Raw genomic sequence first — 11,813 nt, forward strand, 5'->3', positions numbered from 1 at the left:
TTGATAGCTTGACTCCTTGGTGTTTCTAAGACTTCCTGCCTTTCAACGAAGCACATGGAATACGTGTGGTCTCACCTTAGACAAGTGAATTTGTTCAAACTTGCCTCCGTTCACCAAGCAGAAAATGGGTACCCGGTGGGATAAGTCATGTGACTATAACCATCTAGCGCAGCTGGGTTTATCGGGGTAATAATTTGCCTGCTTTGACCGTTAACGCTATTAGCATGGAATTTGGAACAATATAAGTGCACACGTTATTATTATTGGAGTATCACACTACAAAATCCCCAGGTTAGTATCTCCACGTTAAATATAGATATATTTCGGTTATAAATCCCCCCAAAACACATTTCTTAACTGAAAACATTCTTGCGTATTCGGTCACAAAGGAAATACTCTGTGTCTCTGACTCGGCATAATAACTCTCATGCAACTCGATTCGCAATAAAAAGTGCACTGAATTTTCGAGTTGGTGGAAGTTACGTTAAACTCGACTCAAAGAAACATGCTTTTTATCAATCTATTGTACGTTGTATTTCTTATTGTAACGGCTGTTTGAAACACTTAACTTTACACGAGGTGCATAAAACCAGACAAATCTTTCATCGGACTTCTATACCTTACCTTGCAGCTATTCAGAACGTCTTTAAAAATATTACAAATGTTTTCATAGTGGAGCTGTATTTCACTGGCGCCTACATACACTTGCGCGTGCTGCGACATTGTCGTTTGTGTCTACAGGACAATGTGTTGACAGACTAAACACTGCTGACAGTCCTTTCGCATAAGATAAACATGTACGGTCATACTGGGCTGTTTTCCTTCCAAGTCAACACGACCTATTTATGATCGCATCATAGAGCCACAAGAAGACCGCCGGGTACAGTGAAACGGTATTGTCTAGGGACTTAAGTATGTTTCAGTTTGTTCCTTCGCAGTTAGCGGTCTACAAGTACCAGGTATGTCATTTTTATTTTTGTTTTCATATTATACATATATTACCCATTAGACAGACAGACAGACAGACAGATAGATAGATGATGAGTGGAATATATGTATATTATATAAAAAAAACTGTCGACGAAGGACAGTAAAACAACTGTTAATAAAGGTTAATTGGTAGTCGTACATTATCACTGACTACAATAAAGTAAAACATTTAGCAATCAATTCTTCTCGTAAGAGGCGACTTGAAGTGTCGGGTGGTCCGGCTCACTAACTTCCAGTTGCGTAGCTTGATGTTTATTCTGTTAATCAATGGATTGTCTGATCCTGAATCCATTATTTAGTGGATTGTCTGGTTATCTATTTTGCTCAGTGTGGCGTTAAAAAAAAAGACGTTTTGGTTGCCAGTATTCGACCTTGGATCAGCAACGACTGCTTAAAACCCACTTGAGGCATTGGTAGTTTGTTTCACCCGTCCCTTTAGGCGTATTATAATTTCAGTACATCGAACTGCTTCTGGTAGAAGGTACGATATGGGAAATGCTCGTGATTTACTAAGGAATTTATGGGATTAAGGTAAAGCTTGCTGGCAATGTTTACAATAACCGAAGGTTGTACATGCCTTAACAACAGCATCATGCGTCTGCTAAGGTATGTAAGTACGTGTGCTTATTCACAACATGCATGTTCAAACAGGTAAGGCGTTCATATCACAATCACCGATCTATATGACACCACCAAGTGGATACGGTGAGGGTCAGTTGTTTGATCGCACCGCCATACAAAATGATGTTCAAATATTTTAATTCTTGTTATCGTGAATTGTCCTAGGTATTAAGTGGATAAAACATCCTCTTGCCAGATGTGAGTCAAAATGATGTTGCTGAGTGGAGTACCCATGATGCACGACGGCTGTCAAGCGTATACATGTCACATACACGTGCATGCACGTTGATATAGAAACGTAATAGCATCGATCCCTAATATCTCATACCTCGTATTTATATCAGCAAGTGATCTTTTATCGAATTATGAACCTGCGCATGTATTTTGCCCAATATTGGTAGACGCTGGGAAAGGAAAAGTATAATTCTTCATCAACCATATCAATCACACTGTAACATGGGATGTATGCCAGAATACGTATGCCCGGCTGTATAGACGAGGAGAATGAATAATCACTGCCCTCAAGGCAGAAATGAATATGAACGAGGCATATTAACACAAGGGTGATATAACCTCAAACCGCCCTGAATTCTTAGCTGTAAGGTAAGGTTAAAGCAGATATGCATTTACATTCTGTTTAACATTGTACAAGATTTGTATGACGTTGCAAGTCGTTACATTATTCACTCGACCCTACACATTTAGATGTACGAAGACATTAAATGGCAGTTAGTATTGTGTAGCTGATATGACCTCCCCTTGCACTACATAGCTGCATGTGAGTGCCCCATGTCTCTTTCAGTAAATACATGCTAAGGCAAACATTAAACAAGATTTGCATGACGTTTAAAAATATTTATATTATTCACCTGAAGCTACACAGGTAGATGCACGGAAGATATCAAGTGACAGTTGGTGCTGTGTAACAAATACAACCTTCTGCCCTTGCACTACATTGCTGTACGCGAGTGCTCCATGTCTCTTACAGTAAATATAGGCAATGGCTGACGACAAGAAGACCTCGCTACGGACTATTGACAGTGTTCTACAACTGCTGGGCACATTGGGTCGGTATCAGCTGTTGCAAGCCGTCCTGTTGAGTATTGGAAACCTAACAGTTTGTTTCCACCTCCTCAACTTCGTGTTCATAGGTATGTCTATGTTCTTGTTACAAGAATTTGAATGAAACAGTTCACTTTATGACCTCATCTGTACCCATGGATGCATCTTTAACCATGCAACAGAACAAACGTTAAACAAAGCGATCATAGTGGTACGAGTGTCATAACTATATGTTCACGTATGGGAGTTACCATTGCTCGAGTGCTAGACCCTCTGAAGATCCTATTTAAAACTAGTAACGATCTTCAGCAGCCAAGGCTTGTGATGAAAGGCGACTAATGGGATCGGATGGTAAGGCTCACTGACTTAGTTGACTCATTCCACTTGCGGAAGATTGATACTGATACTGTTGATCACTGGATTGTCTGGTCTCTACTCGAAAAAAGCCTATTCCATAGTCATAAGAATGCAATTGTACATACATGTTAAGTAAAATATGTAACTCTAGTGGTACAACTAATGGTGGTAACAAGTACTAGGAGATGTATAAAAATTTGTTGAAAATTATAAAATCATCGTATACCCAAGTAAATATGCAGAACTGCCTCGTCACATGCACTATATCATCTGCTGTTGTAGATAGACAAATTTGGGTACCACATGTTGCGATTTCGATGCAATCCATGCAAAATTCATAGGGGTGTGTACAGCTGTGACATTGCTCAGTCAGACGTTAACTTTGAACTCACTCATTTACTTCCCCAATACGTCATTATGTTTCCTCATATGTGCTTTATATTGCTCTATGTCGAGGTGACGTGCACGTATAATCTGCATATTCTAAAGTTACATCTGCAGATTCTACCCCGAACTGACAAATGCAGTGGTTCTCACCTTATGTCACTTTATTCCTGTGTCCATGACGGTTGTAATTGATGGTGCTGTTACAAACGTATACGTACATACGTGTATCCATATCTTTGTACATGTGTACATGTCTATGTATACATTGTACAAACGTACTTATTTCACTTCAAAATAAATGTAATATACCATATATAGAAAAAAACCTCGTGGTTTTTCAATAGCTCAACCCGTAAAACAACAGTGTGTTGTGACACCACTTTATGGCAACGACACCAACACCGACTACGGCAAATGTGAAGTGTCTGTACGGAACACCACCACTAATGTGACATCGTCTCATGCATGCAGTGCCTGGACATATGATATGCCGAAAGATCATTCCATAGTGTCAGAGGTATGGTGTACTATGTGTCTTAAAATGTGTTATATCAGTTTCATTCGTTCATGACTGTAGCTATTTACCTCTGCCTAGCTGTTCTGTTTGCTGTACTCACTCCCCTTTAGCTGGACTAACCGGTTCATTAACCACCTGATGGTTGTTAGAAGGAAACGCGGAGGAGGAGGGGTAGGTTACCGTTTTAAGAAATACTCATTTTTTCGTTCTGTATGACGTTTGGCGACATGTCCTCATTCCTACAGGGATGTGTGAACGGTTCATAAGTGTACATGTAAGTTCGAAGAGACGGTAGTACACAATAAACGGTTTGCATGCTCTCGAACTACATACACACATTTGGTTAGTACCTCTCTGCTGTCACCAAGAACAGGCTCCGATTAAATTATGAGCGTCCGTTCGTAAATCACTATAAAACGATATGATCTTACACCCGCCCAAGTTAACCTTAGCGACCAAACAGTCTTGCTATGAATGTGTCATTCCGAGATGAAGTCTGATTTGTATGGACACTGATCGGCAAGGACCAGAGCAAAAGCGCCAACAACGCTACGCTCGTGTCTTGCTCAAATGTCCAGTCCTCAAATATTTTCGATGAGGAAATACTTATTCCATCCGAGTTAGCTTTGCGTTCAATTTTCACAAGTGGTCCGGACCCTCTTGAACAGTAACGTAAGCACAACTGTGGTCGTCACGTTTCGTAAAAGCTGTCCTTAGTATTGAATAAAGAAGCATTGCCAAGAAATACCATATATTACTGAAACACCTGATGATACAATCAGTTTATGTGTGGCGCCTTACCCCAACAGGCTTAGAGTGATTGGTTCGAAACTCACGCAGTGTTTTCATAACAAGATCTTCACCAACTCAGTTCTTATACCAGTGAAAGAGTGACGAACTATTACCCTCAAATGTAGGTGGTCACAGAAAATTAAGAGGGAGAATTTATAATGTTGTTGATCCTTATGTGTTTCATTCCTTGGTCACAAATGGCAGGATGCTGTGTTCGTTATGATGTCACAAAAACTCATATTTGTGATGACCATAAAATCTCCAAATTAAAATAATTTTCCCATTCACTAAGAACAATAAGTACAGTATTACAGACAAAACACTCATATGGACACCTTCGTTGATAACCTGAAACTATTTCTTCAAAGAGAGAAACTACACGTTTTGTTTCAGTGGGATCTCGTGTGTGGGAATGACTTCCTCGGTCGCCTCCCGCAGTCACTCTTCATCGTAGGACAAGGGATTGGCGCAGCCACGGTGTCGGTGATGTCGGACAAATTCGGGAGGAAACCATTTCTTGTCATGTCACACGTGTTGACAGCCGGTGCAGGTCTTGCTTTAGCGTTCGCTCCTAATATCGCAGCCTTTTCTGCTCTGAGGCTGGTGAATGGAATTTTTCAACAGGTAATACTGATACATTTGCTTACTGTCTAAGATGGTATTATAAACAGCTTGAGATAAGCATATAAGAACATCTACATTACATGTCTAAGTCCTTACTGAAGAAGATAAAACATCTGTCGGCAAGTACACAGTATCTTCTCTTACAATACTTTGTCAAGTTTGCTTTACCTTCAGTCACTCCAACTGTGTGGCGAGGCATCTGCATAATCGGTACGGGTTCATGTAAAGTTCAGTTGGAATTAGGGCAGTGATCACTGACACAAGCTCAGTAAACTTGTTCGAGTAGAGAGATGTCCACACTTACTGCCGTGAGAGGCAAATACCGGGATAGGGTTTTCCGACTTGATTGTAGCCTATCATAGATTCTCATTGACTGACACGGGATAATCTGATTCCGAGTGGTTTACTTAAAATACTATCTGTATGGCTATGATGTTCAACATGTAAGGGAAATGTGTTTAGGAAAAGTCCATAAAGAGTTTTTTTCCTGTCATTAACTTCAAGGCCAATGGTTGTCAGCTTAATGTGTAACTGAGTCATTTCATCGAGAAGGATGAAATATCAAGAGCGTCAAAGATATTGCACTGTAAACATATCCAAAATATTTGCTTGGCACACACGGCGTATTAAATATGAAATATCGTTGATAAATAAAACTGATAGCAGAGCTTCATAAGCATGTGAGGTAAATAGTGACTGCTCGAGGTAGTACCCATCAGTAATGAATTCGAACCTAATAACGCCTGTTTTGTTTAAACTGTATAACTTGTTTCGATTACAGGCTTACTGTTCCTCTCACGTTTTCTTTTGATTCAGGGCATTGTTGTGACAACAAGCACAATGGGTATGGAGGAGTTTCCGATGAACAGGCGGGTAGAAGTATCTACAGTATTCACCTTGTGGTGGAGTATCTGCGCAATACTCCTCACAGGCACCGCCTACTTGTTGCGTGATATGCACTGGAGAACTCTACAACTCTCATTTGTATCTGTTTCTACTCTTGTGTTTTTCCAGATTATGTAAGTCCAAAGTGCTCGCAATTTCCAACATTTGTAAAAGGTGCATTTGATACAAGAATGCCTTCTTTAAGACACATGATAAGACACGTACTTAAGCAGTGATCTTGTTATAAGGATAGGTGGAATTTCAGTTAATCCAGTTTGGCGACAAAATACATTTAAGTAACAATATCAACCAATGCTTCATCATTTTTCATATCTGCTGAAGCTGCAGAGGTGTATATGTTTTATGTAGTACAGGGATAAACTATCCATTTGAGGTATATCATTGTTGATTGGAGGCATATAGTTTGTCTTTTTTAGACGTAGACTGGTACATCGATAGCTGTTTAATATATCTGTTCTGTTTCTTTTTGTAGTAGTGTTTATAAGAAACTCTGACAACTCTGTTCACCTGTTTTTTAGTAAGGAAGATTTGTTTTATTCCCCGACCAAATCACCAAGTTCCCGGGGAAAGGGTCGATTTTTTTCCGGGTTTCATGTATGTGGAAGAGGTACCGCCCGTCCTTCGCGCGTTAATCTTACCTTTGTTGCAAGAGATCTGAAATCCTGATAATGTGTCGTATCTTTGCCTAATGTTGAGATAAATGTACTGACCTTAATTTCATCTTCTACATACTTTCATTTATCACGTTGTTATGACTTGATCATTGTGCATGGTGGTTGAAATACTGCCGACATTGACTCAAATTGAATTATTCCTCAAGGCTTCATTATTGTAACTGACCTATCGAATCTGGACCAGGCCATCCAGTGATCATAAGTATGAGAAACGATCTACGTGATTGGGACGTGTGTACATGTCACCCAAGTCAGAGAACCTGACCAACCGATCCCTGTAGTCGCCTTTTATGACAAGCATTGGTTACTGAAGACCTGTTCTAATCGGGATCTTCACTGCTTCCAAAAAGAAGTGTGAGAAACGATCTACGTGATTGGGACATGTGTACATGTCACCCAAGTCAGAGAACCTGACCAACCGATCCCTGTAGTCGCCTTTTATGACAAGCATTGGTTACTGAAGACCTGTTCTAATCGGGATCTTCACTGCTTCCAAAAAGAAGTAACCCATTGTATGGTAATATTCATATATCTCTACAATGAAAAAAAAACACTTTTTCAAATGCCTCGGCTATTTGTTTTCTGCATTATAAATGTGATAATTAGGTGTATCTACCACAGTGCATATAGCTCACAGATATACTGACGCTAAATAGCATGTGAAAATTGTGTATGCTATTTTTAATTATGTAGCTTTCTGGGAGAGTCTCTACGATGGCTGATTACAAACAAGAAGTCCAAGAAGGCGTTTGCGATATTCAAGAGGGCAGCCAAGATCAACAATATCGACGTGTCAAATGTATCATTGCCCGGTATTGGAACTGAAGAACCACCCGTTGAATTGAACAGTGCCGAAAGTAAATACGTGGGTACGCCATCAGAGAAACAGACAGAAGTCGTGAAATACAACTGCCTTGATTTGGTGCGGACCAAGTTTATGTTACAGATGAGTGGTGTTGTGTGGGTCTCCTGGTGAGTACAGCCCATATACTGCGTGATGCACTCCATTCCCGTTCAGTGAATGTTGCACTTCCTCAAAGTTTGCTATTCGGAACGCGTGTCAACATATAGAACACTGACGCCAGTACGAACCCAGTTACGATTACCTGCCGGTAAAACATCCACATAGGATTAAAAATACAGGAAATGAGAAGATCGTTTTCTTTCTGGCTGATTAATGGTATTGTTCTTCAGATACCTCGGCTACTTATCCACAACTGTATGAACGATTTGTTCGTGATAACAACGATATATGATGCATGCACATGAAAACTGTGAAGCACACAACGGTAGCATTGCTATGTGAAGACAAAAATAATATTCGAATATAGATAACACATTCCATTTATTGATATTGTGACTAAAGAGCCACACTGAAAACCATTAGGTCTCGTTTAACCTCTCCAAAGTATTTTAGCATGGTCTATCTCTAAGTTTGTTCTAAACCCGAGTCCCCCGGGTGTATGATATGTAAGATGTATGGTGGTAGATGTTTAGTAAAATCTGACCGCCATAGTTCGTTTTTAAACCTAAAAGGCACATCATGAATTATTAAAAAAGTATATTACAACATCATCCCTGTTGCCAAATTATGACATATGACAATGTTGGTGACAATGTTGCAGGCTGGTTGACAGCTTGACGTACTTCAGCCTCTATCTGACATCCTCATCTCTGCATGATGATTTCTACTTGAACTTCCTCCTGAACTCTCTAGCTGAAGTACCAGCAGGGCCACTCTACTGGTATGTCGGAAGAAGGTAGATACCGTACTGGGCGTCACTCTTCTGACTATAATTATAATGACAATTCCCCACACGCAGCCTTAGAGACTGGAAACATAATGCCTCTCGATTTCTTGTGCATAGGTATGCCTCTTCACAGGTTCACTGGTCACTTTTGTCGATTCCCAGTATCACCACTTTAATTGTTTTACAGGGTTATAACCTTTAAATATTCATAAAAATGTGTCCAAAGCCTGCAATCCAGACTCATGCCCTCTATAACTGCAGCTGAATTGACCCAGAAAGAGCTCACTGGTTTTATCGAACTGATGATTGGAATGTTTTTCTGCACCTTTTTGATGACTGCATTTTTAGTGTTCTTATCTTCATGTGCAAAACTGCTCTGAACAGAAATAACATGACTGTTTTAAATATACTGCTCACTCTATGCAGATGGGGAAGAAGGATCTTCTTCATGAGCTTCCATACACTCGCTGGGACATGTCTTCTCCTGGCTACAGTAGTCAAGGCCTTGGCGGGTGAGAGTGACAGATAAGTCGGCATGCATGCACAAAGAGCAAACAACTCTCTGTCCTATATTCAGCAACTCATGCTTGCTATCAATGGCGACAATGCTTGTCGTAAGAGGCGACTAACGGGATCGTGTGGTCAGGTTTGCTGACTTGGTTGACACATGTCATCGGTTCCCAAGTGCGCAGATCGATGCTCATGTTGTTGATCGTCTGGTCCTGACTCGATTATTTACAGACCGCCGCCATATAGCTGGAATATTGCTGAGTATGGCGTAAAACTCAACTCATTAACTAGCTCTGTCCTATATTCAGTGCCACCCCTTAACGTGTATGCTTCATCTTCAGTTTTTGTCTGTCTTACACTGTGATATATTTCTGGAAATGATCTCATTATTTCTTTTAACGTCATTATAAGTTTAAATATCAATTATTATGTCTCCATAAAATCAAAAATTAAATGTAAAGTATATGTAGTATTTGGTTTCAACGTACGAACATCTGCATATCCGAGTTGCATCTGTCCAGAACTCTATTTCTTCTGTCCAAACGATAACCTATCTATAAAAAAACGGCCTCTAGAAACAGAAATCTGTGATAAGCACTTGACATGTTTCAGGCGGTCCAGTCGCGCTGACATCAGCTACTATCTTGGCGTTTATTGGAAAAGTCGGCAACACCGCCTGTTTTAACGGGATGTTTGCGTACACACCGGAGATCTACCCGACGAATCTCAGGTTTTTGTTTTAACTACCGTAAATGCCTCGGGATATCTAAAATGCATTTGACCTTATGAAACTTGAGAGAGTGTTTATGTACAACAATGAGCTGATGTCAAATGGTCGTGATACCGTGAATTAACCATAGACCTTTCTGCCAACAGATCTGTTGGCATGGGATCGGGATCGACAGCTGGCAGAGTTGGAGGAATGATTGCACCTTTCGTATCTCTGCTTGTAAGAACCGACGAGAAACCCTCTTTTAGTAGCATTTCAGAAGTGTGCATTAAGAAAAAGAACAAGTTCTATTGGAAAATATTCACTTCAAGAAGAAACAAATATCAGTCGATATACCCTGTTCCTCTTCAGTGAAGGAATGCCATTATGATACCATTTTGTTAATCTTGGTCAATAATAAGTGCCTATATTTTCCAAAGAATGTAACTGTCTTCATATCCGCAGTACGATGAATGGAAACGCAATCCGAATGAATATAGACATCCTTTCAAACGTTGAGACCCACTGAAGCACTCACTATGTGTGTATGTATATAATATATATGCCAGTTTTCACCGAGTTTCATTGTTTATTTATCTCATGACGATAATCTGTTTCCATGTTACGGATTTACAATGCAATACGTTAATCAATGTGCAACAGTGCCTTTAGACAGTACGGAATATCCTGCAAAATCTAGAGTTTAGAACAGAATACTGGAGAAAGTGGCTTTTGATGTGTAGTATACACATGATTGGATTGATTCCTAATGTTATGATAGTGTTACATGTTTTATTCCAGGCAGCACAAATACCCTGGGCTCCTGGAACAATTTTCGGGATGGCGTGTTTGGTAACAGCTGCGCTCAATTATCAGCTACCAGAAGCAGAGGGACGAGAACTTCCCCAGACGATAGAGGACATCAAGGCATGGGATAAAACACCTGCAAGGGGCTAACGTTACCCTCGGAAAATAAAACTGGGCTTGTTTCTCCAGATATACCCATAATAATGCAAACCCACCAAAGGATTATCATTAGGAAAAATCTTCAGACATACACGTTGTTATTCATTTATTAGTTACCTATATGATATCATCAAGGACATCGGTAGTCAAATTAAAATGTAAAGCTTACGCTGCATGTATCATTCATGGTAACGACATATTCGTATTGTGTGCCTCAAAGAGCATCAGATCACAATTGGACAACATTATTATCAGAAACATGAGATATGCCTATCGTTATTAGATTTAGTATTTGGTCTAATAAATCGAATTGTTACAAAGTTTATAAAATATTATCAGAATGTAATCGATCTAAACTCCTGAGCAACTTATCCTTGAAAAATGCGTCCCAATATTTTATGAGTGAGTTTTGTCTTACGCAACACTCAGCAATATTCCAGCAACATGGGGGCGGTCTGTAAATAATCGAGTCTGGACCAGACAATCCAGTGATCAACAACATGAGCATCGGTCTGCGCAATTGGAAACCGATGACATGTTAACCATGTCACCGAATCTGACTATCTGATCCCGTTAGTCGTCTCTTGTGCTTGAAGGAACTCAAAGCAGTTGGGGAACAGTTCTAGGGGAAAGGGAATGCATTTAATATTGCATTTTATGTGAGCTTCAACAGGTATACTCAGCAATACCGTCTGTTGTGAACTGACTGTATAACGGGATTATCGAGTTCCAATTATCGGAAATATGCTCTGCTTCTTTCATTATTATTGTCTCTAGATGAGTTGTATGTGTTAATCTGTTCATTTGTATTCTGTCTGTTGCATTGTTTTGGTATATTTAAATGAGTAACACACATATTTTAGTAACGCCAGTCAAATCAACCATAGGTGTTAATATTAAACACAATTCATTTTTATATTCAGTAATGTTCACTATGTTAAACGTTT

At 39.8% G+C, this 11,813-nt stretch overlaps 1 protein-coding gene across 2 annotated transcripts; it reads left to right on the forward strand.

Annotated features, from left to right (window-relative positions):
• Positions 1-885: 885 nt before the first annotated feature.
• Positions 886-11,193, forward strand: LOC137277039 (organic anion transporter 3-like). 2 transcript variants are annotated; one of them, XM_067808699.1, is made up of 11 exons: positions 886-959; positions 2,600-2,762; positions 3,762-3,934; positions 5,120-5,350; positions 6,167-6,369; positions 7,624-7,902; positions 8,556-8,690; positions 9,108-9,193; positions 9,804-9,921; positions 10,068-10,140; positions 10,702-11,193. In XM_067808699.1, the coding sequence occupies exons 2-11, from the start codon at positions 2,612-2,614 to the stop codon at positions 10,855-10,857; spliced, it is 1,605 nt and encodes a 534-aa protein (XP_067664800.1). In that variant the 5' UTR covers positions 886-959; positions 2,600-2,611; the 3' UTR covers positions 10,858-11,193. The 2 variants fall into 2 exon arrangements, with proteins under 2 accessions (XP_067664800.1, XP_067664802.1); XM_067808701.1 differs by lacking the exon at positions 886-959 and adding an exon at positions 2,195-2,214.
• The last annotated feature ends 620 nt before the right edge of the window (positions 11,194-11,813 follow it).

The sequence above is a fragment of the Haliotis asinina genome, chromosome 3 (genome assembly GCF_037392515.1).
Source record: "Haliotis asinina isolate JCU_RB_2024 chromosome 3, JCU_Hal_asi_v2, whole genome shotgun sequence".
Taxonomy (NCBI): Eukaryota; Metazoa; Mollusca; class Gastropoda; order Lepetellida; family Haliotidae; genus Haliotis; species Haliotis asinina.

Excerpts from the sequence above, each read along its gene's own strand:
- LOC137277039 (XM_067808699.1), top strand. The coding sequence starts at position 2,612 with ATGGCTGACGACAAGAAGACCTCGCTACGGACTATTGACAGTGTTCTA. Across the intron at positions 3,935-5,119 it reads ATCATTCCATAGTGTCAGAG|TGGGATCTCGTGTGTGGGAA; the intron begins GTATGGTGTACT and ends GTTTTGTTTCAG. Across the intron at positions 5,351-6,166 it reads TGAATGGAATTTTTCAACAG|GGCATTGTTGTGACAACAAG; the intron begins GTAATACTGATA and ends CTTTTGATTCAG.